Here is a 26133-nt window from a genome sequence, read left to right on the forward strand (position 1 = left end):
CCTAAACAATACACAATACGTCACTGATGCATTTAACAGCAGGTTCTTTCAATGACGAACCTGTTGTACATGAAAGTAATCCTACACTGAGGTTTAGTGGATCTGTATTGAGCAAACTATAATAAAACCACAATTCAAAGGTTTGAGCTATGCATCTATTGGAATGGGAGATGAGGTTTGCACAGTGATTTGTATTATAATGAAACTTCGTCCCCTGAGCTGCTCCATATATTACACTGTGAAATTCAACCTGATGATTCTGCTCTGCATTTGCTGGATGCAGAACAGGTTTTATTTGGCTTCCTGTCATTGCTTTCGACAAATATAAAACAAAGCAATGTTATAATGCAAGTCATATAACCTTAAAAAAAGGATTCTGCACTTTCCATAGGTTATTAAATCAAGGTTGCTGATCTGCCACCCTATTGAACAAAAGGTCAGATTGTCTCGCCTACAAAAGATGAGATTCATGGATTGTTTGGTTTTTCACAAATTTGCTATGCTCAAATCTACTAATATCAACTATGGCTGTATTTTCAAGGAATTTTTACAGAAAATAAGATCTCCAAAGAATTCTAGTAAATTTGAACATGGATGCAAAAGGTTTTCCTTAAAACATACTGCCTGGAAAATAACCTATTTTTTGAAAGGGTAACATTGCCCTCTACTGGTAAACTGAATGCAGTTTTTAAAATCTTAATTTAAAATAATAATAAAGTCTCATTAAATATATATATATATATATATATATATATATATATATATATATATATATATATATATATATATATATATATATATATATATATATATATATATATTAATCATAAAAAAATTCTAAGCACCTCAAGTTTCATAAAAAAAGTATCTGGGAAGCTACTATGGTCAAACATTTGCAACACAAGCAAATACTGGAAATCTTTATTTTGTCACGTCAGCATCACAATCACATGCAGACTGGAGAACTTTAGATGAGGAAGGTAAACAGCCACATAGTAAATAATTACATGCCATACTTATAACTGCCAAAAATAGACAGTCTTGTAGTGATTCTTCAGGGTGCTTTGATAAACAGATTTTTTTTGTTATCCTGATGGTCCCAAAAAATACCAGAAGCAATCAAGATGTGTGATGATTTGTCCTATGAGCTGTCCCACTTCAGTCTTCAAAGCAGCAAAATTATAATCTATTAAAACACAAGACAGATACTGTTAACATAGCAAAACATAAATGCAATTGGTTGAGCTTTCATTGTAAAGTTTGTTTGTTCAAAAATACATTGTTTTATTTGGAAAATAATAATTGTGAGAGGAATAATCCAAATAAAAGTGACAAGATATAAAAACAAGAGGTTGCAGAAAAGCAGGATTAATATGTGAGATTTGAAATTGCAAGAAGGTAAAGAAACTTTAGACTACCATATGAATCATGTCTGATCACCGAAAACTTGAAAAGAATTAGGATATAAAGTAACCCTGAAATGTATTACAAAGTTACACATCACTAATATTTACTCAGTCAGAAGATATTTACTTTAAAGACCAGTTAGGTTAGTCATATTTCACTACTGTCTAATGAAATACTCTTTAATTAGGAGATCAGTCTGTGATTTTTGTAAAATCATATTTCAATGATTTATGACGAACAATAACACTTTTAAGAATAAAGGTGCTACACATTTTTTGGCTCTAAGGTTTCATAGAGAACCTTTAACATCTGAAGAACCTTTCTGTTTTTTTTTTAGATTATAAAAAGACAAAAAAAGGGCACCCATTGAAGTTTGTGTATTGCTCTATTGAGTTGCTGACAACTGCTGTTCTCACCTTGCTGTAACAGTGTGTGCCATGGATAATTGTCATGTCATTTTGGTCCGATGTAGGTCACTGTTTTTCCAGTCTTTTTCAGTGTTTCTAGCAGCACATCTGTGTCTTTGTCTGACTCAATAAAAACCTTCTTGTTGGGGAGATCAATATCAAATTTTACATCTGTTGAAAAACACATATACGAGAAACGTGTTGATTTACTTTAACAAACATTTCTAAAATGTCGAACTAGTTTAATGTACACAGGTCATCGTTCTTGCAGTATGAGACTCTAAACTCTAAAATATTCAAATCAAAAACTTACCCAGTTTTTTAAGAACACGAGTTACTGCACCAGAGCATCCTTCACATGTCATGTCAACAAAAAACTCGTGAGTCTGTAAAGAAAAATCTTCAATGATTCAATTGTTAAGATATCATAAACGCTAGCCGGCAAGCTAAACTACTGGATAGTTATCATAAATAAAAACTGATTCAAGCTTTAATACCGACACCAAGCAGTAAAATATTAACAAATATTTGTGAATTACATTTCAGATTAAATGTTTAATTACCGTCATGATCAGTCTTATAAATCTCCCAAAGTGTCCAAGACTTGCTTTTTACACTGATGATGTACGCGTACAGTGCGATGACGCGGCGTCTAGTTTAGGGATCGTTACTAAATTATCACTGTTTCATAACAGCGGTCGTTTTGGCAGCTAAATGAAACATTAACAAATTCGCTTAAAAGATCATAAAGTGTAAATGTTTGAACAGTACTTGCTCTCATATGTGTATGTTACAGTATGTGTTTGACGGCTTCTTCTAGAGAAATTTACAAACGTTTTAATCACATAAGATAAATAGTTTTACATGATCCCTTGGTCTCTTCACTTTTTAGAGCTCCCCCTATCCGCGAAATAAAAATATATTTTATAAACAATAATATTATAGTTTTTTTTTAAAATAATATATTTAAGAATATTAAAAACGTTTAAAGAAATTTTATTTACATAACATGCCAGTGCTAACAACGTTGACAAATACCAAACGTTGTTTTAATGCTAGGATTTGAGAGTGTTGGGATATCGAAAGAGGCAATAATTAAAAGTGTTAATACATTTTTTGCAAAATATGCAGTTTAAAACAGAAGCTGAAACTGCAGCGGTAGAAGAGAAGTCAGCTGACCGGCACAGTGATCATGATCATGTGACAGGAGGAGGAGTACACGAGTAAGCATACACAATCATCACAGTACACTGCAGTTACAGGCAGTGGGGTCAAATGAAATATTTGTGCTCTCATAGCTAGACATAGTTGTTGGATATGGGGTTTATGATCGTTATATAGCGGGTGCACGTCTTCACCGGTTAGTGTCGTGTTGACGGTAAGTCTGTTGTGTTATCTGTGAATCACTAGCAAAGCATTGCTGACAGCTAATAAACGGCAACAGGATATTAGAGTAGGAAATGTAGCGACACTTATGACACAGCACTAACTGCTTTTCTGTGTGAGGATATTATAGGTTATTTTAGAAAGCATTTTAGAATTTGGAAGCTTCAAATACTTGAAGTACTACATTTACCAACGTTTGATTAGAGATTAAAAAACAGACTGACAGCATGAGGACATGATGTACTGGGATTCCTACTATTCATCATAATGCTCTAAAGATCAACACATTTTGGTTGTGAGTTGTTCTTTTAGTTATACATTGTTGAACAAGATTTATTTGTAGTCCATCATGGTTTGGTAATACCGTACCAGGATATTAAACGATGGCACTTTCAAAAATAAATGAAGCACATAGCCATTCTACACTTTCTTTTGTTTTCTATGTCTTTTTTGTGGGGTCAATTGATTTGTTGTTGTATTGATTCAATTTTTACATGCCGAGACACTGAGTCACCAAGTCAATGTGGTCAAGACAAAACAATTGCCACTCCAAAGTCAAACATTGATTTTAAAATTACTGCATGGACTTAAAATAAAATGCTTTTTTGTAACATAAGATGTTAATATAGCTTCAATTTATCATAGACCTGCAGTATTTGTGTGTCAATACTGTATTATATCTTCTAACAGCTTGTAATAGCTGTCTGAATATGAATGAATGCATGAACAAATTGGTTTATTTCATTCTTTAAATATTAGTGTATTAACCCTTACAAAGTCGTGTTATTACATGGTAATACTATGGTACTTTCTGAGTTAATGTCCATCCCCAAAACAGAGTTTAAAGAAAACTGAATGCTGAGGACAATACATTAAATATGTTTAATAAATATATGTGTAATTATGTAATGTATAATAATATGGTTCAAACTAAATACCGTACCACAATACCATGTCCTAACACATCATTACCGTATGTGGTACCATATTTTGTAACAAAACACACTTTCAGCCAATAATAACCTATTATTTTATCATTTTAAATGTTATTAATTACATCTAATCATACAAATGATGCATCAATTAGTTAATTTAACTTGCTTTATGAAATTGTTATTCCTACCATAAACTCTTAAATATACCTTATGCTTATTGCATCACGTCAGCTCAAAATATTGTATTCAGCCCGGAGAGATGATAAAAGATTTTATGGCACAGAAAGGGCACATTGTGCGTCACCCGTGTGTTCTGGTAGGGTTAATAACTCTGTTCATTTGTCTGAAATCACAGGACCTGTAAATGCAGCATCTCCGCAGGGAAGCGTTTGATCAGTGAAGCTATCAGTGGTAAATTACACCCCGCCAAACCAGCCATGGCCTCTGATATCAACTATCAGGACGGTAAACCAATTTCCTTTGCATTATGATGAAACCTGATCTGATCTGATTCTTGTTTTTAAGGCTAAGCTTAAAGCAAACATAATAAATGTGAGTTTGTACTGAATGTGTAAATAAAAAAATGGGATACAATAAGATCCTGCAACGTTTTTGACAAATGAGGTCAGCTTTTATAGCTTGAGACTATGCTAAACCTTTATTTGTTTCTTAATCACAGGTCCAGACTTTTCAAGAAGAAGTGAAAGCCCTGCTGAGGATGAGCCTATTCGTTCACCCGGATCTCCACGGCACCCCGAATATGAACGAATCGGAGGCAGAGCAGGATCATCGTAAGTGATATACTGTATTCAACAATCTGTTCATACTTTTCTGTTTTCAAGAATATATATCTAACCTAAAGGTAATTTATTTGTATTACAATATTTATTTTGCTTGCATAGTTTTTTTCAGACACTAATTCATTTACTGAAAGGAAATATTGGCACTGGACTGCTCGGCTTGCCTTTGGCTGTCAAAAATGCTGGACTCCTGGTAGGACCCTAAAACTCATTTAGTTTAATTGCATTTGGGGATAAATGGTCCTGATGTTTTGTTTATTTGTTATGAACTATTCAATAGCTGTAAATAAAAAAGTGTGTAGCTGTCTGTCAGAAATGTTTTATTGTGTCGTTGTATGAGCATGGCCTTCTTATGTCAACATAATTTTAGGCTATCATAACTTGTTCCTCCTGAGTGTTGCAATAGGTTGTTTCTCATCTGATCTACCCCATTTGAACACAAACAGTTGTGTAGAGAACAGCATGATTTTTCAGGGGTTGTGGTTTCTCACCATCAGTGGTCTGTTCATGTGACCTGGGATGTAGCAGGCATTAATAGACTTGGCTTTTACAAGACCAAAGCATACATTACATGCATTATAACACTTGTAAAATTTAAATAAAAAAGTCTTCCTTTAAAATTCGAATTAATTCCTGTAGCTCAGTTGGTAGCGTTAGCAATGCAAAGGTCACGGGTTTGATCCCATGGAACCGACATATGTGATTAAAAAAAAGAAATTTGTAGCTTGCATAAATATAAAATAATGTTTTATTTGAGTTTAAATGAACAAAGTTGCACCACATTATCCAGACTTTAAAATGACCTTGAACTTTTTTGTATATTGAACAGCTCAAGCAACACTGTTTTACTAGACTGTGTATAATGCATAATACATTATCATGAGCTTTTTGTGTAATTAAATGTACACAGTTGACATTTAGTATGGGGCAGGGTGGTTCATTTAATGTCCTGCGGTGCTCCACCTTGCAGTACGATGCAATAGTAATCTACCCAGTATGTTTGTTTAAAGGCGGGGTGTGTGATTTAAAAAAAAAACACTTTGGAAAAGGGAGTCGGGCCGACTACCAAAACACACTTGTAGCCAATCAGCAGTGTGGTCCATGTCTGCTAACCGACATCGTTGCCTGGGTTGCGTATGTGTGGGGCGGGTCTATCAAATGAAGGACCAGATTCTATTGGGGTAGGGGCGTGTTTGTTTAGGTTATTAGATTTCAAATGTCAACATTGGCTTTCAGAGATCACACATCCCGCCTTTAAAGCTGGAGTATATTTCTGTCATACTGTATGTTGTGGTTTACACCTAGTTTAGAATAATTACAATATGTATATAATGTTTGTGTACATATGAACAGATGAAGTGATCAGCATGCTACATAAATGTATGTTTTTAAAAAGATCAACTTGTGCATAGATAGATTAAACGGTTATTGTCATAAAAATAAATAGCCTCTGTGGCCTGAAATGTATCTTTTTTTGTAATTATGTAAGTTTATTATCCCAAAATTTGAGGAAAATCCCACATATCAATTCTAATAGTTCCTGTGTTTGTGAAATATTTGATCATTTGAGATTAGAAAAAGAAGAGCCTTTAGGAATGGTGGCAACAAAGGCAGGACTGGTATACTGAGAATTGTTTCCTTCATGCCCTATGACCAATATCAATATAACACCATGTTTAATTCATGTTGTGATGTCTCTTCTTGTTGTTTAGGTGGGGCCTTTAAGTCTTCTGGCCATGGGCATAGTGGCAGTACATTGCATGAACCTGCTTGTGAAATGTGCACATCATCTAAGTGCAAAGTAAGAAGATTGACCTGTTTTAATCCTGATACTGAAGCTGTCCTGTTAGATCACTTAAATAACTGTAAAATGTTCCATAAAAGCCATAAGGGGCTCATATTATCAGGGTAAAAGTAGAAGGTGGTTTATTCTGTATACTGCCAAGCACTAAATTTTTAGTTTTGGGTAAACTACATATAATTTTAGGTTGATTACGATGTGGATTTATTGTATTTGGTGTTTACAGCCAACTGTTAAATCACACACTTTCTCAAATAAGAGAAAGTTACTTATAAGGATATTCACCCAAAACTTTACTCACCCTCATGATGTTCAAAACCTGTATTTCTTTACTCTGCCGGATACAAAAGAAGATATTTTGATAAATGATGAGTATCCACTGACTTCCATAGTATTTGTTTTTCCTACTTAAGTCAATATGTACCATCATCTGTGTGGCTTTTTATATCTTTTTTTGATGATGACAGTGTTTTCATTTTGGGTGAACTATCCATTTAAGCTCTGGGTTGTATATTTTCTCTTCCTAGGCTGGGAAAACCCTTTCTGTCCTATGGAGATGCAGTAGAGTATGGGATGGAGAATGTACCATGGCTAAGCAGACATTCGGTGTGGGGAAGGTAACCGAATTGATTGACATTGTTTTATTTATTTACTTTCATTGATCTAACACAGATTACATTTGAATTAATGTGGAATTACAAAAAATACTTTGTTTTGGCTTTTAGACGTGTGGTGAATTTGTTCCTCAACATAACCCAGCTGGGATTCTGCTGTGTCTACTTTGTGTTTCTCAGTGAAAATGTCAAACAGGTAAATGCTACTTTCGGAATTTTTGTTCCTGATAGGGATTGGGCCACACAATATATTCTATGTTTTTCTGAGGTCACTTGATAGAAAAGTATCTTCCAAATGCATTAGAAATAAATCCAGGCATGAAGTTTCTTATGTGACCACTAGAGGGAAGTATTGCCTTTTAATTTATACAGTTACAGCAACCCACTATCCTGAATTTTCCTTCCAAATCAGGCTTCTAATAATATAATCTGTTGTATTGTGAAAGACTAATATTAAATTCTTCAAATATTTTTCATGGAGTGATTTTTGTCCATTGTAGGTGGTTGAGACTGCCAATGGGACCACTGTGAACTGTCACACCAATGAGACAGGAGTGATGATCCCCAGCTATGATTCTCGCCTTTACATGCTCTTCTTTCTGCCCTTCATCATTGTGTTGGTGTTTATCCGCAACCTCAAATACTTGGCTCCTCTTTCCTTTTTTGCAAACATTTCCATGTGTGCCAGCCTGGTCTTCATATACTACTACTGCTTAACGGTAAGAGAGCATTAACTTACATCAAACATACAAAATACAACCACATGCAATGAGCAATATACAGTTTGGAGTCCCAGAATTTATAGCCATGCTCAGATACACATATAGTATGTCAAATTGTTATTATAAATCATTACATACGTCTAACAAACAATATACAGTGACCAATGTTTCAGTAATGGCTTATAAGGGGTTTAAGTAAAAGCTGTTAGTTCTGAATAAATGTTAGAAGTTTGTAATACATTTGTTTGAAGATATCACTTGCAATTCAATTACTTTTTGGTACCAAGAAATATGTTTCAGAATTTATCATTCTCATCCTGGTTCGAAGGCAATTCTTCAGACCCCAGTCTCCAGATTTAGTCTCAGATGTTATGGATGAGGGGTTAAATGTAAATGACATGTTTTCAGGCTGTTTTCAGCTTTAAATCCTGTAAATCAGACTCCCTGCCTGTAATCAGCAAGCGGCCACTGCAGGCAGGGAGAAATGGGCAAGTGGGGTAATGCAATTTTTCAGAGAGGCAAGAAAATTTGCCATGGTGGAATAGAAACAGGAAGTTGGCTGCAGATTGTTGGTTTGTTGTTTGCAATCCAGTTATTGTGAAGAGTCAAGGGTTTCGGTGATGTTTTCATAGCTGCCAAAAGGACACAAAAATGTTTTCTCTCGAATGGCCCTCAAAACAAGCAAGTGCAGGCAGGCTGCCACCTAATTTCTCCATTGACATTCCAATCTTTCACAAGTTTCAATTGAATGACAGTTTTATTTAAGATGCTCCATTTATAAAGTTAATTAGCATCTCCAAATAAGTACATAAAAGATTGTGAAAAGTTTAAAACCAAAAAAACTTTTTTGAATGTTTCAGAATATTCCATACCCGATTGATCTTCCATTGGCTGGAAGAGGAGTCGATTATCCTCTATTCTTTGGAACAGCAATATTCGCCTTTGAGGGAATTGGAGTTGTAAGTTTTATTTTATTTTTCTGACAATATGTTTGTGTACACCATAGAAGTAGTATTCAAGTGATTTTATTAAATTCTCAAAATGTGTCTTATCATTTTAATTTTCAGGTTTTACCACTCGAGAATAAGATGCAGAATCCCAAAAAATTCACCATGGTTCTTTATCTTGGCATGGGTATTGTCACCGTCCTCTACATCACTATGGGCACCATTGGTTACATCGGCTTTGGAGAGCACATTCGGGGCAGCATCACGTTAAATTTACCTTTGTGTTGGTGAGTGTCAGTGAAACGTCATATATTTACCATATGAATTAAAGAAATTACCGACAATTTTGGCATAAATACATATTAGACTTTATAACTTTAAGTAAGGAATAATTGACGACGGGCCCTTTGAATTATTCGCGTCTTGGCCGTTACACCTCGGGTGTGCATTATTTTTCAATAATTCAACGGCCCGGAGTCAATTATTCTGCTTATACTAAGGTTACCACACCTTAAGACAACGATCACATGATATATTTAAAGGGATTCGTCTGTTTTTTTTTACTTAAATCACTTTTGTGAGTAAGATTATTTCTTCCGTGTCTCATCTGTAGGCTCTTTTGCAGAACGTAATTTTAAAGCTGGCAATGAAGGCTTGAGCCGTTGATAGCATTCTAATGCAGTTATTAATTAAGTTATTAGAAAGAGAGCGAGAGCGACAGAGACTCAGGAGAGAGAGAGAGAGATTGTGAACGAGGCTACCTTTGTGCGTCTCTAAACAGCGCTGTTAATGCCTTGGAAAATTGTCTGTCATGTTGTTTTTGTTAGTCGGTTATTACAATAAACTATGCAAAGTGATATGGAACTGTAATGTGGTCAAGAAAGCGGATGGCGCGTATTGAGCGTTGCCGTGGCAAACGCGCGAGTTAAAAAATTTCAACTTTGGCGTAAAAACACGGCGCGTTAACCAATCAGGGGCTTGCTCTAGTAGCAAACTTTTGGGACAACAAAACATCTCTGAGCCATCCAAAGAATAACCCCAGTCATAGGGTCTGTTTACACTTGGTATTAAGATGTGTTTTCATCGATTTCATCGGATCACAAGTGGACGAGAGAGACACATTACGTTTACACCTGGTATTTAAATCCGTCTCTTTTGTCCACTTTCGACCGCTTCTGTCCTGAGTACTGTGAGGGGGTGGTCTGTCGAGACGGTGGGAAAGTCCCTCTGCTGTCGTTTAAACGCGAGCGGGGGTAATGACGAGTTTATATGGACGCGAACTAATATTATGTCGGAGTCCGCTGCTTGTGTTGTAAGTAAACATGCTGCACAGTGTTATGTACGTGTATATGTTAAAGCTTTCTCTATTTCAGCGCAATTGATGAAATATGATCGCACAACTTTCACACCCTTGCAAGATAAAATTGCGCAGATCCGCCGCTTTAGTTTTATCAATAAAAGGCTAAAAATAGCGCTGTACACGTGTGTTCGCGCCAGAAGTCAGAAAAGATGTAAAACATTGTTTTCAGTATCTTAGATTAGATAAATGGGCGGAGAGAAGGCCACATGTGCGTTTACACTACAAAAGCGATCCGATCGAAAGCGGTTTCGACTACCTCTAAATGTGGTTGAAAGTGGTCAAAAGTGAACGAGCTCAAAACGTTTTGCACACCATTTACACCTGGCATTAGCGTCGTCCACTTGTGATCCGATCGATGAAAACACATGTTAATGCCAAGTGTAAACTGTGTACATTTATTTACACTAAATTTGTGCTCCAGACACTTTCTTGGCTGACATTTTATTTTTTCGAACTCAAACAGGCTTGACCAATCACATTACCAGTGCATGCCCATGCAAATAATTTTGGGACAGGACAACGAAGGTATCTTACGAGACAGGAAGTAAACCTAACATTGGATTCAGACATGCCTTGATGCCTTCATTTCTTGGAATGCTGCCTCAGAAGGCACCATTTTAGAGCTTTTGCATGCAGCCCACATTTCATTTTAAAATGCATATTAATTATTGTGAACTTGGTGTAGGCTTGTTGCAATAGCTGGTGTTACCGGTGCTTCACAATGGTCAGCCTCTCACCGATCACATTAGTCGCCCACCCCCCCATTTTTTTAGTTCAGTTAGAGAGCAGACACTATAATTAAATACGGAAAGTGTCTGATCAATTCAGCGCGAGTTGAACGTGAGTCACAGCACGGATGAGCAGCAGATTTCAGAATTTATTTATCAATGAGAGTGAGGTGACGCCAGCTCACTAACAAGACAATGGCAGAAGCCGCGTACTTATTCGTTTTGTTAAGAAAGTTTAATGTACGCAAGTTCGCCATTGTTTTTACCAAGAATAATAATGAACCCACCATTCAAGAAGCGCTTGAAATGAAGAAAAGTGCCTGATGCTCAGTCCAAAATCTTAGGACGGGACGGCTTTTGTACGTACAACATGACAGAAGTACCAGCTTGCACCGGGTCACTTCAAGCACTTCATTCAAACGAGGGCATTGCTGCCTATTTAAAACTTTCCTCACCGTCACATTCCTACTTGGTGTGAATAAGCCTTTAAAATATTACAATTAGGTGTGAGTTGGGAAGCTGTTTGTATGTGGTTTGAAACATGTTCACACGATAGATGAATACAGAATAAGCAGTTTAAACTGGCCATTGAGCCCAAGTGGAGAAAAAGGTGACCGATTTAGAAAATGGGCACACGCCCAAATGCGTCACCGCACCTGAATGTGTCAGTAGGGTGAATCTGCAGGGAATGAGGATGTCAAAGGAGAAGTAGTCGATTCAATGTAGATTGCAGAAGCAGATGTGTCCATCCTTCAATCATTTATTGCTATTAGTGACGGTGCAGTGTGACTACAGAGAAAAATCCTTCATGATTGCTCATAATTATGCTTTTGATATTTTATTTTTATTGATGAAATAATTCATTTTAATAAAAGAGCTGCATGCAGCGATCAATATGACATAAATGGCTGCAGAAATGAACAACCTTTTAGTTTGGAGGAGTGAATGTCAATTGATGTGGCTCATCTTTTTATCTTTTATTAGGCTATATCAGACCGTGAAGCTGCTTTACTCATTTGGAATCTACATCACCTACGCGCTGCAGTTTTACGTCTCAGCAGAAATCCTGATCCCGCCGGCACAGGCGCGGTGCAGCACCAGGTGGGCGCTGGTGGTGGATCTCAGCATCCGTGTGGCCCTCGTATGCCTCACATGTAAGTCCTGATACAACAAAGCAACTACATGCACCCGCCCCTTTCCCAAACGTAACATCTACACGGTAGCTGTCTTGTAGCAAAATCCATAAGCCATTGGGCACGAGTTCACACGAGCGTCAGACAGTTTCCCTTTTTAGCACAGCTCAAGGTTGCTTTCAATCAATTCACAGAGCATTTGTCATTGTTAGATGAAGGCTATTTTTTTATCTATTGTCACCCTGACTTCTGAAATGAGCTGGGCCTTTAGCATAACAGAATGAATGGGGTTTTGAAATTAAATATGCTCCATATTTGGGTTAGCCTGATGGGGGTCAGGTCATCAGCTGATGATAAAAGTGCTTTTTTGCTATATTGAAGGTCATTTTGTTTTGGACCCTCTAAACATGTAAATTGAAAGCCACATGCGCTTGCCCACCCTCCCTGCACTCGCATCCCGAGCCTCTGTAGGTAAATATTTTTAGAAACAGCTGGTTATATTGATTTTTCTTCAGAGCTGAGATTGTTCATTCCTGTTTGACACGTGAGGTGTGATCTCACATGATTCCTGCAGTGTCTGTTCTTCGCTGATAGCGTTTACATCAGTAGGTGGCAACGTTGAACACTCCTCAGTCTGTTAACACAGCTTACACTTCCATAAGTATTTTGATCTTTATATTCTAATCTTAATGTTAATGATTTACTCATCCTCAAGCCATCCATGATGCATCTGTCCATCATATTTCAGACGGGCACAATTTGAGTTATTTTAGTAATGTCCTGGCTCTTCCAAGCTTTATAACGGTAAAAACAGGGTCCATGACTTTCAAGCTAAAAAGTTGCATTCATCCTTCACAGAAGTAATCCACATGGCTCCAGGGGGTTAATAAAGGCCTTCTGAAGGTAATCGATGTGATTTTGTAAGTAAAATATCCATATTTAAAACTTTATAAACTATAATTTTTAGCTTCCGGTAGTGGCCAATGTGCATTCACCAGAGAGTTTCAACATAGGAATAGCGTATGATGCGTAGTGGCGTATTATTATTATTTCTTTTCTTTTATTTATTTATTTATTTTGTAGCTATGAGCTGTGCAAAGTTTTTTTTCTTCCCAAAGTTGGGTACTTTTGTGGTCCACTTTTACTGGTTAGGAATGACACATGGCTAAGTAAGGGGTAATGTATAGGCAGCAGGATGTTTTTAAAATATGAGAAGACGTTCAGTTGTCACAAACACACTCTTATGGTTTAATTATTTGTAAATATAATGTCATAAATATTATTAAACGACATTTATGTTAAAGTGCCCATCTGCTTTTCCACAAGTTAAATAGGTGTATGAGTTCCATAAAACATGTTTCAAAAGGTGTTTGCTCGAAATAGCTTGTAGGAAAAGATTGTTACCCATCTCTAGTAGCCTCTGTTTCAGTGCATTTCAGATTGTGCCGTTTTGAGGTGGTCATTACATATTTATGAGCTGCTGCTCCTTTGGCCACGCCCCACTACTAACGTCATGTGCGCGTGCTCAGTGGTATCGTGAGCAGTACAGACCATACTGTGTTATTATTTTTTTATATTATTATTAATGGTTTATGTTGCCAACAGACAAATCAGGCAAAAAAGTATCACTAATAAGTACATTCCAGGAGAAGAAACTCATGACACACAATGATTTCAGAGTCAATTGTGATGTAGCAGTCTCAACAATAAACTCGTTTTCCCTGGACAATGCTAACATATTCCCGTTATAAAACATTTTCAAACACATTATTTTCGCAAATGACAGAAATTTAGACCCGGCGGGGGATGTATACTGCTTGTGGACCACGTTCTAATTGCTTGAAGCTAGCGGGAGGAGATGGAGGGGTTAACAAAATACTTTAATTGTAAAAACACAAGACAAAACAATAGCCCACTTGGGGGCAAAACCCATCAACAGGGGATATACACTTAACAGAGACTTTTCACTAAACTTCACGAACAACTAGACAGATAAACTAGACTTGACTTCTTGACGAACACGACTGGCAAACACACACGGTACAAAATGATCCTGCACAGAACAAAGGAAACAGTGACATTAAATAAGGAAACCAAACAAGATAACAAGGAGGGAACAGGTGATGGGAATTAACTAATGATTAACAATAAGCAGGAGAACGAGGGGGCGGGGACAAGAGACAAGACACTGGAGCACACTACCTAAACCAAAGGCCATGAGCTACCACACCAAACATGGGTACTGCCACGATCCTGCCACATGAACTATGAATCACTATGACAGGAAGGCAGGACCATGACACTCGGGGGTACGTTAGCCTCGTCAGAAAAGCGGGGTCGGTAAGGCCCGGTCTCTGTTAGTTTGGCAAAACACTTTTAGTTTGGCAAAGCACTATTACTTAGTTCGTGTAGAATTGTAAAATAAAGCCATTAAATATTTTTTTAACTTTCGAAATCACGCTGCAAACTATCTAGCCTGCAAAAAATATCTATATAGCCTGCTGTCTACAAACAATAATATTAACATTACTATACATTTAAAAGGTATCATTTACAGGATTAGCATCAATGTGGTCTCTGTTTTGAGATACAGATGCTCTAGCATCATAAATGTAGTATTTTGTGACAGAAGATGACAATATGCAAAATATAAATGTGACTTCTTACCTTTTGTGTGAATAATCCATGAAAACCGTCTAGAATACATCCAATGACCATTTTTGTCCACAAATGCGTATAGTCCGTGAAATATAGATATATAGTCTTTTGTTTACATCAGTTTTCGCATGAACGTCTTGTAATAGAAAATAATGTCGCCTACAATCTGAGGACTATTTACGACGTAACAAACTGTATATGAGATTATACTTTAGGTTCCAATGATCACGCGTTAAAACTTTGTTTTTAAAAGTAGGAGGGAGTATAATCCATAATATCCAAATAGCGCTGTTATTTCCGTAAGACATGATATCAGCGAGCGAAGTGACTGCTCTGTGCTCTTTAGCTACCTGGTGGGTGGCGACCTGCGAGTGGGGTGGTGGTGGGGGGGATTCAAACGGAATGTGACGACAAGGCTAGTTACGTCACAATGGAGCTGAGTTTGATACCGTGCAATCTGAGACTCAAGGCAGAGGACATTCAGAAACCTGTATCTCACGCAAAACAGCATGGATGGAAGTTTGTATGCGTGTGGAAGCATCAGAGACACAAAGGAACACCCTAAAACCCAGAAAAGGGAGTTTTTCATAATATGGGCACTTTAAATTTTTGTGAACCTATCAAAATGATTTGCAGAGTCCGGGTTACCGTGTGTTGTACATTGTGAGTGGTTGTTATCTTGAAATAACAAACATGGAAAATCACGACTGGCCAATCAGAATAAAGCATTCCAGCGAGACGTGTAATAAGTTTAAATAACATGCAATACTTCATAACGGAGCAGGGATGCATAGTACAAATATCAGTAATGGTCTGTGTAATAATATAATATAATGTGTGAATTAGTGTTTTTTTTGTGACCTATTTACTTTGAACTGGTTAAAAGCTGAAACATTAAAGCATTATTGGCACCATTTCAATGCTCATCATAATGTCTCTCATGCGTACAGGGAAAATTGACAGCATTGTGGTAGTGGGAAGTAATCGGATGTGCAGCTGCGGGATTATATTCGGTTATTATAGTTAAATTCCGCATTGTAAACATAGTTTTTTTTAAAACCCTGTGTGATAATGTCATCGGTGACATGGGCAGCAGGGGTTGGGGAGAGATGGGCCTTTTTAGTTTAAATTGCTCGGGGCATTGTGCTAGATAATGTTTTGTTAACACAGTTTGCCTTTTTTACATAGAAGTGAATGGAAATGTCATGTGAAACGGTGGTCGTGATGTGAAATGTATTTGTTTATCTCCTGGCCTTCATGTTTTTCAAACCTGACCCAGTATGAACATATGCCATATGTGATGCGGGTGTGAATAACATCCAGTCTTGACATTGGGCCAGTTGGACTTCAACTGTGTCTATTGCACCGTTCGCTGAATAAAATAAAATTAATATTCATTCCTAAAAGAGAAAAGTAACTGCATGTGGAGTTTTCTCTCTTGGTAGAGATAATACATATTGATGAAAATGTTACCTACATGCTGACGTTCAGTCTGAAGTGAAATTGTAAAGGACTAAAGAAATTCGTAATAATTCATTGCCTTTAGTACAATACTTAATTTAAAATCTTTCTCTTGAATACATTGTGCTGGAAAGCAAGTATTGAATACAGAAATGTTATAATCAGATGAAGAAGCTCTCTATTGGTTTGGGTTATTAAAGTATTAAAGGGATAGTTCACTCAAAAATAAAAATCATTTCTTCATTTACTTACCCATGTATGGGTTATTCTGACGAACACAAAAGAAGATATTTTGACAAATAATGATAATAAGCACATGGTTGACGGTACCCATTGACTTCCGTAGCATTTATTTTCCTACTATGGTCTGTTTCTGGATATTAACGGCACTACTTGTGAGTCTGAGGAGTGAAGATGTGTCAAACCATCTTCACAGTTCATCAGGCTTTGTTCAGGTCAGGCTTCAGTTGCTTACTTAACTTGCTGTTACAGTTGTCATTGTCTTCGGTGTGGTTTATGTTCTGTATCACTGCAAATCTTGCAATATTTTTTGAATTTGCACATTTTTTTCAGTGAAAATATAGTTCATTGTTCTATAAAGTAAGTTTAAATACATTTTGAATACACATATCTTTAAAATTTTAGGTGTACATTCGAATGTAGATGGCTTCAAAGCTAACAAACATGTCCACAATTAAACTCACAATAACCATTACCATGTTTTTAGCAATTTTTAATGCCGTCTTTCGTCTTTTAAATAGGAAATAAAGACAATGTTTCTTGACAAAAGATCAGATAGCCTATACTAGGCTAATTCAAAATAAGACGTAAGTGGGTTCTTATAAAAAGTAATGTTACTCATCAATGTGAAAATAACAAAGAGATCAATTCCCCATTAATGATGCTTTGCCAACCTTTGTTTTGATTTGCATCTTTCCTTAAAGTTGTGCCCTATAGGGATGATCTTGAAATATATAAGCGATGCATGAGTCCTCCATAATGTAACGCATGTCAATACTCACTGCGTAGCATTAACATTATACTGTAAGTGAATTCTTTTTTATTAATTCTGAATCTAAAATCAGACACCGAAGAATAATCTACATTGGGTCTTGAGGGCAGAACAGATGATATTGAAAATGTTTTAGTATCAGAAATAAAGAGAGACCACATTTTTGCTGTGTTGCCTGATTCTTAGATCTCCAGAGCGAAGCTAGAGGTCTTCATCTTTAGTACACAGAGCTGAGATTCTCTCTTCACTTCAAAAGCCAACAGTGGCTGGGCTGTGCTGATAGTGTGGATGCAATAATCATGTGTCGCAGTGAATTTGGCATGAGAACTGATCCGTGCACTTAAGGCGTTTCACTTCTCACTTACACTGATATTATAGAAAGGTGTGTGTAGAAGTACTTCTAAAGATGATTGACATAGCCTTATGGGACTGGGTACAAAACATACAAGCTTTAGGGATACTAGTGTTGTAGTCAAGACCACCTAAACCGAGACCAAGTCATGACCAAGACCAAGACAGGCCGAGACCGAGACAAGACCAAGACTTTAAAGGGTCGAGACCGAGTCAAGACCAAGACCGAGACAGGCCGAGACCAAGTCAAGACCATTGCAAGTCACTGCATTAAAACACTTATGATAAAATGTGGAATATGCATATGATTAGGCATGTGTGTGTGTGTGTGTGTGTGTGTGCGCGTGTGTGCGTGCGTGCCATCAGAGAAGTTGCTAAAATAATCAAAGGCATTGCATATGTGGGAATTTATCTTTGTTTATAAGCAAATAAAAGTGAACAAACACTAAAGAGCTGAAATCAACTTAACCATTTATTCTGAACTGTCTTTCCATGGCTTGCCATCCACTTAACAATATGCAGGTGTTTTTAGCTTAAACAATGCCAACATCTTATATGCCAAAACTGAATAAACTGCATACAATTAATGATAAAAAATAAATTTGTGATGTGCACTGCAAAAAATTATTTTCAAGAAAAAATGTTCTTAGTATTTAGATAGAGACATAGTCTTGTTTTCAGTAAAAATATCAAAAAATTCTTAAATTAAGATGCTTTTTCTTGAGCAAAACTACCCAAGAAAATAATTCTAGTTTTTAGACCAAAAATATCAAATTTAAGTGATTTTGTGAATAAAACAAGCTAAAAAATCTGCCAATGGGGTAAGCAAAAAAATCTTAAAACTTCTTTCTTAACTCTTTCCCCGCCATTGACGAGATATCTCGTCAATTAAGAGAAAACGCTTCCCCGCCAATGACGAGATTTTCCGTCTTTCCGCAATACCGCTTTATACAACCCGGAAGTATTGCCCTCTGACAAGCTGCTGCATGTCCGTGTCTGTTTTAAAGATCGCTCTGAATGGGATCTCTATGAAAAGTCAGTCACAAAAATGGAATTATCTCAGCTTTTTGCTTAAAATGTGGTGTTTTTGCAGAAACCTACCCCCATATTCAAGAGCTGATTACAAAGAACTACTGAAGGTAGGATGAAACGGTTTTTTTTGTTTGAAAGCAGAGGGTCTGTTCTTTCATTTGGTATATTGTATGTTTATATATCTGAAGAAGAACATTTTCTGGAAGGCATTAAACTTTGGTGAAAATCATGAAAAACGCTGGCGCTGGCTGGCAACTTTTTTTAAAAATGCTGGCGGTGAAAGAGTTAAACACTAAATTCAAGAAAATTTAGCTTACCACATTGGCAGATTTTTTTGCTTGGTTTATGCACAAAATCACTTAAATTTGATATTTTTGCTCTAAAAACTAGACTTATGTTCTTGGGTCGTTTTGTTCATCAAGAAAAAGCATCTTAATTAAGAATTTTTAGATATTTTTACTGAAAACAAGACAAAAAATTTTTTTCTTGATAATCATTTTTTGCAGTGTGACATCAGTTGTGGTCTTGACCTGTCTTGAAATAAAACTCAGAGTCCTCTTTGTCCGAGACCGAGTAAAAGTGCGGTCGATTCCAAGACGAGACCAAGACCTTTAAAAAGTGGTCTTGAGACCGAGACCAGTCTCGAGAACTACAACACTAATGGATACAATAGTGCTTAAAGTTTGTACAATCAATTTTAATTATTATAAAATATATAATATGTAGTATGTCAACATACATTTGGTGTACTCGTCACTAATTCATGAAACGCTGCGGTCTGTATTACAGTATTTTACACTGTTTAAAGCAACACTATGTAGTTATTTTACCTTTAATTAATGTCTCTAAAATTATTTCAGTGATAGAACAACTTTTAACTGGACAAATTGTACTGTTGCTGCAACCTGAGCAGCCTCCTAGCTGCTACAAGCACACTCTGAAAGTGGCGGTGGAGGGTAGAAAACACAGCCCCGCCCCTCCCCTACCTGCAGAAGAGTGTCTGATACCAGGCACTGTTGCGCTTTTCAACCACATGGGGGAGCTGTAAGTCATTTTTACATGGAAACTACATAGTGCTGCTTTAAGTAAGGAATAATTGATGACGGGCCATTGAATAAAAAGAAAATCATCCAAGGTGGTTATTCGTGCTGTTACACCGCGGGTGTGCATTATTTTCAAATAATTCAAAGGACCAGAGTCAATTATTCCTATTATACCACAGTTTCCACAAACATTGCTCTGGTGCCTATTTTTAAGACATTTGGCAAGTTAGTTGTGCGGTTTACTAAAAGATAATCAACACCCATGGAACATTTCTCAGCCAATCACAATAAAGCATTCAACAGACCTGTGGTAGGAAATAAGTGTAATAGAGCTTTTACGCACTTCTGCATTTTTCGAGTGGAAATACATCAACAAAGTGTGTTACAACTTCCTGTTATCGTAGCGGCAGATACCAAAAATGGCAGTGTCAAAGAGTCGCAGTTTCTGTAAGCTTCCAGGCTGTTCGTCTTCCAACCAGAAACAGCCGTACCTTTATAATAGTATATAATAGTAATAGTAAGTCAAGAAAGTGCCGCAGCAAGAAGAGTAAACACGCAAGAACAGGAAACTTTTTGAACTTTTGCCAACCAGCATTCTGTCTATATCTAAACCTCCAGTTTGTGAGGCTCCTCGCTCTTTCTCATTGACCTGAAGCATCTACATCTCACTACTACGTGTCCCTGTAGTATATTTGATACTTCAACTGCATGTAACAAGAAAACATTACGTGTTATTTCATATAGAAATACACAACTTTACAGCAGACTAGCAGCTACACCAAATTACTGGTTGTTATGTTAATCTCATGCCATCTCACTTAAATATACACACGAGATATTCAATGCGATGTGTAAATCTTATATTACAAATTCACGAAACCTAAGATTTATAATTAACGTAAACAGAGGTATAACCGGTTTTGTAGCTAAAGCTAGCTATAGCAATTACTTCTTTAATGTTACTTACCTTGGTAATTGTGGATAAACTCTGCATGGAAGAATTTATATCCCTTATTCAGTTTGTTCCCTTTAGTGGACGAATGTATCTCCACACTCTAGTGTTGTAGATCTCGACCACTTTTTAAAGGTCTCGGTCTCGTCTTGGAATCGACTGCATTTTTACTCAGTCTCGTCTCGGTTTTAGACAAAGAGGACTCAGAATTTTATTTCAAGACCAGTCAAGACCACACACACACGCACGCACACACGCATGCACGCACACACACACACACACACACACACACACACACACACACACACACACACACACACACACACACACACACACACACACACACACACACACACACACACACACACACACACAGGAAAACAGACAATAAGTGCCTAATCATATTAATAATACACATTTTATCATAATTGTTTTAATTCAGTGACTTGCACTGGTCTTGGTCTTGACTTGGTCTCGGCCTGTATTGGTCTTGGTCTTGACGTTTTAAAGTCTTGGTCTTGTCTCTGTCTCGGCCTGTCTTGGTCTTGGTCATGACTTGGTCTCGGTTTAGGTGGTCTTGACTACAACACTACCACACTCTTCACCACATCTGCGCTGGTGAACTTCGAAAGACAAGTTAGGAGAGTCGAAAACACTCTAGATGCCATTTCTCCACCAACAACAAAGCTTATACCAGAACCGAGTTTACGCTTTGTAGACGTATTTCCGGTTTTTGCATAAATGGTCTATTGCTTTGGCATTTTGAATAATCTATTTAAACAAAATGCTCTGTCTGATCTAATGTTTAATTTTCCTTGTCATGCTATATTTTAGCTTTTCATCTTTTAGATTTTATGTGCAGAAAAATAAAACTGGAACAAAGTTTCAACTGTTTTGCTTTTTTGTAAGCTCTCATGCAGGGGTTTAAAAATGTCAGCTTACCAACCCATTTGCTTTTTAAATGCTTTTTAAAATTCTCTTTCCTCCTAATTCATCTTTTTGGCTTGTTCATCTTTACAGTTTTAATTGACATGCAAATTGAAGGGCCAGTGTGTTTTTCATTTTAATGAGAGCAAGGCTGTGTCCGAAATAAACCTGTATATATTCATTGCCCATTTCCTACTTTAGTTTGCATATATAATAACTCGATAATGTCCTCTATAATTTCGACAAACACTACAAAAGGCTGTCCCCTCAAATAGTGCACTGTTCAAGGGAGCTTTTTCTGACACATCTAGACTGATACTTTAAGGCAGTTGCTAAAAGAAAGTTATCTGAAGATTTGTTGTCACCTGAATACTGTAAGCGACAGCTGAAATGTTGATCCTAAGGACATTGAACAGAATATACAATGTCCATTCAAATTAGTTGATTCTGATCATTTGTTTATCATCTGGGACCAATTTGCTTATTTCTAAAAGTCATGTTCAACTCATGATAAAATCTCATGAACCTCTTAGGATTTTATTTTGAATTGAAACATATGTTTGAAGTGTAAATGACTTATATCTCTGCATTTTTCATCTGAATTGGTTTATGATGATTATCTATTGATTTTCAGGGCCCAGACAGTTTATCATAATTACAAGGTTTTTTAATGTTTGGGGGTTTGAAGGCTTCTATGTCGGCTAGCAAATGAGTTTGATTGGATGTTCAGCCTTTGACATCAACAATAAGTCAAGAAAAGCTGTTTTTCTCCCTTTTGATAAGCCTATTTTTGCAATCATAACTATTTACATTACGCTTGCATGGTATTTTCATGTAGCATATGGTTGAGAACCACTTATTTATTGAATGGGCTCATTTGTCTTTTCATTTAGTGTCTGGCAAACAAGCCAAATGATCTGCCATCTGTCTCTACTAACATGACTCTTGTTGGGAACTTGACGTTTAGGGATCATCTAAGATATAAGTGTGGTGTCATCAGGGTAAACGCAGTTGAATTTCTCCAGATGAATGAGTAAATAGATTACTATATCTTCCTATGCTCCTCCATCATGACGGCTGTTTACAGAACTTAGATGAACCCAAACACTGTGTAATGCACAGTGGTAAACGTTCATTTCATCACATCACTGTCAATCCAGGCTAATGCCGATTAAGAAGAAGCCATGGTGATGGTGTGATCTTTTTCGATTGCTTTCATAAAATTTGCAGCAGTTAAGTGGTGCTTTTAAAATCACACAAACATTTCAAAAACATTAGTCACTCAGGCAAAAACGCATGTATCTCATAGAAAACATTACCGTCCATCTTTGTCAAGGTCACTTACATTTAACAGAACATGTAAATGAAACTGTTGCATTTGGCCTTGTTGATTTCAAAATGATGGGGAAATGTTATCGCTTTCTTTGCCTGATCTTCTTCTTTACCTGGTGTAATATACTGTATGATGGCTTTTGTATTAAGCTTGAAGTTGAATTGACCTGGTTCTATAAAATGTTTTTGCGTCTGTTTGCTTTCAGATGAATGAGATCTTATGGAAGCTGTTGTCTCGTTTACCTGTTTTTAGCCTTATTCATGTTTTACTGTACTGAGGTCAGAGAAAATAACCCAGTGTTATAAAGACCTGAGGATGTGCAGCTCTGTTTTAAAACCGAGTCTTCAAAGAAAGAATACTAACTGAAAAAAAAATCAATGATATGGAACGCTCTAAATATGTAGGCCTACCTCTGAGGTACTAATATGAAGTCTTTAGGTGCAAAGGTATACTTTTTGAAAGGGTACCATGGCGCCCCAGGACAGCTAGGAACCATTTATGACTAATTTAAATTGTATTTTTTCTTAATGCCATTTCGGCATATATGGCTATATTCATGGTGAGAACTGGTTAATCCATACACAAGTTGATTTATACACACGTTGGGGGAAGGCCAGTCTGGCGTATCCAATTCACTTAACCTGCATGTTCATGGCCTGTGGGAGGAAACCTTAGTAAACCACACTGACATAATTGAGAACATGCAAACTTTGCACAAAAAGGCCACCAGACCCAGCTCGACCTGGGGCTTAAAGTCGCCATGAAACGAATCAGGGATTGTCTTATTTTTCCGTGGTGACATACACTCACCTAAAGGATTATTAGGAACACCTGCTCAATTTCTCATTAATGCAATTATTTAATTCACCAATCACATGGCAGTTGCTTCAATGCATTTAGGGGCGTGGTCCTGGTCAAGACAGTCTCTTGAACTCCAAACTGAATGTCAGAATGGGAAAGAAAGCTGATTTAAGCAATTTTGAGCGTGACATGGTTGCTTGTGCCAGACGGGCCGGTCTGAGTATTTCACAATCTGCTCAGTTACTGGGATTTTCACGCGCAACCATTTCTAGGGTTTACAAAGAATGGTGTGAAAAGGGAAAGACATCCAGTATGCGGCAGTCCTGTGGGTGAAAATGACTTGATGATGCTAGAGGTCAGAGGAGAATGAGCCGACTGATTCAAGCTGATAGAAGAGCAACTTTGACTGAAATAACCACTCGTTACAACCGAGGTCTGCAGCAAAGCATTTGTGAAGCCACAACACGTACAACCTTGAGGCGGACGGGCTACAACAGGAGAAGACCCCACTGGGTACCACTCATCTCCACTACAAATAGGAAAAAGAGGCTACAATTTGCACAAGCTCACCAAAATTGGACAGTTGAAGACTGGAAAAATTTTGCCTGGTCTGATGAGTCTCGATTTCTGTTGAGACATTCAGATGGTAGAGTCAGATTTTGGTGTAAACAGAATGAGAACATGGATCCATCATGTCTGTTTACCACTGTGCAGGCTGGTGGTGGTGGTGTAATGCTGTGGGGGATGTTTTCTTGGCACACTTTAGGCCACTTAGTGCCAATTGGGCATCGTTTAAATGCCACAGCCTACCTAAGCGTTGTTTCTGACCATGTCCATGCCTTTATGACCACCATGTATCTATCCTCTGATGGCTACATCCAGCGGGATAATGTACCATGTCACAAAGCTCGAATCATTTCAAATTGGTTTCTTGAACATGACAATGAGTTCACTGTAATAAAATGACTCCAACAGTCACCAGATCTCAACCCAATAGAGCATCTTTGGGATGCGTTGGAAGGGGAGCTTCGTGCCATGGATGTGCATCCCACAAATCTCCATCAACTGCAAGATAAGATATCTTATCAATATGGGCCAACATTTCTAAAGAATGCTTTCAGCACCTTGTTGAATCAATGCCACGTAGAATTAAGGCAGTTCTGAAGGACGAAAAGGGGTCAAACACAGTATTAGTATGGTGTTAATAATCCTTTAGGTGAGTGTATGTCTGAGCGAAACAGCTTCTAAATTGAGAAAAGGTAGGGCTAGACTTGAATTCTTCCTGATTGGTTCATTTGATGTTAGGTCAAGGTGCAAATTTGCTAATCGCCCCATATCGTACCATATGACCGGAAGTAATTGTTTTGAGGAGGGCAGGAGATTTGCGTTTTTAATTAAAGAAATTTAAAGCAGGGACCTTCTTGCTATAAGGCAACAGTGCTACCCACTGAGCCACTATGCCACCTCCCCCCATTGCTGTACTGCAGACTGTGGGTCAAAAGAACGTATTTTAGAAGATACAGATTATACAATATACTGTATGTTATCCCCAGAGATCTCTGAAAATGTAAATAAAAGCTTTGCTTGGTCACAAACTCTTTCTATCATTTGTAAATATAAGCTAAGGTGGTTTGTGGTATTTTCATAGTATAAATAAATATATATATATATATATATATATATATATATATATATATATATATATATATATATATATATATATATATATATATTGTGGTTTGTCCCTCTTACACCTTAAAATAAGGCTTTTTACAATCCAGCATTATAGCAGCGTTTCCAGACAGAGAGTGTCTTGTTTGAAAACAGCAAAGATATCCAAAGGCAAAACAGATAGCTAAAATCACAAAACCTGTCTCTGACACAGCTTAATGTCGGAAGCCTTAAATCTCTAAGAAATGAAAAGGCTCTTGTCCTTTGCCAGCCAAGTGTGCCAATGAAATGGACCATATAAAGATACTAAGATACATGGTCATGCATAGTTTAAAACACTGTTGTGACACGATCAGCTTGTAATTGTGCCATGCTCTATAAATGTTAACAACCACTTTGCCTCAAAATTTCTTGTACTGTAGATTCACCACAACTATGGACACAAATGTTCCCAAAACTTAAGCTGAATCTGACAAAGCCTCCATTGGGGGGACCTCATTTTAAAATGAAAGCCTAAAGCCCAGGATACACTGCACGATTATTGGCTGTCCCAGACGAAAGATTGCCATCGTGAAACAATCGTCTCGATTTCTGTGATCGTGGCTCTTCATCGGTGTCCCTATGTCGTAGAGTGCCGTTTTTCCCGGTCTTG

At 37.1% G+C, this 26133-nt stretch overlaps 2 protein-coding genes across 2 annotated transcripts in view; one reads left to right on the forward strand and one right to left on the reverse strand.

Annotated features, from left to right (window-relative positions):
• Positions 1–906: 906 nt before the first annotated feature.
• Positions 907–2531, reverse strand: atox1 (antioxidant 1 copper chaperone). The gene is made up of 4 exons (XM_055178304.2): positions 2378–2531; positions 2128–2200; positions 1824–1985; positions 907–1186 (listed from the first exon to the last, which is right to left on the reverse strand). The coding sequence occupies exons 1-3, from the start codon at positions 2381–2383 to the stop codon at positions 1861–1863; spliced, it is 204 nt and encodes a 67-aa protein (XP_055034279.1). The 5' UTR covers positions 2384–2531; the 3' UTR covers positions 907–1186; positions 1824–1860.
• A 501-nt stretch (positions 2532–3032) lies between these two features.
• Positions 3033–26133, forward strand: part of slc36a1 (solute carrier family 36 member 1) — a 38169-nt gene continuing 15068 nt past the window's right edge. Inside the window, exons 1-11 of the mRNA XM_055178555.2 lie at positions 3033–3192; positions 4491–4600; positions 4815–4926; positions 5038–5128; positions 6648–6736; positions 7264–7353; positions 7462–7546; positions 7851–8069; positions 8933–9031; positions 9140–9306; positions 12092–12261. Of these exons, the coding sequence (XP_055034530.1) occupies positions 4573–4600; positions 4815–4926; positions 5038–5128; positions 6648–6736; positions 7264–7353; positions 7462–7546; positions 7851–8069; positions 8933–9031; positions 9140–9306; positions 12092–12261 (1150 nt within the window). The 5' untranslated portion in view covers positions 3033–3192; positions 4491–4572. The remainder of the gene's footprint in view (positions 3193–4490; positions 4601–4814; positions 4927–5037; positions 5129–6647; positions 6737–7263; positions 7354–7461; positions 7547–7850; positions 8070–8932; positions 9032–9139; positions 9307–12091; positions 12262–26133) is intronic.

Source organism: Misgurnus anguillicaudatus, chromosome 16 (assembly GCF_027580225.2).
Source record: "Misgurnus anguillicaudatus chromosome 16, ASM2758022v2, whole genome shotgun sequence".
In the NCBI taxonomy this organism is placed as follows: domain Eukaryota; kingdom Metazoa; phylum Chordata; class Actinopteri; order Cypriniformes; family Cobitidae; genus Misgurnus; species Misgurnus anguillicaudatus.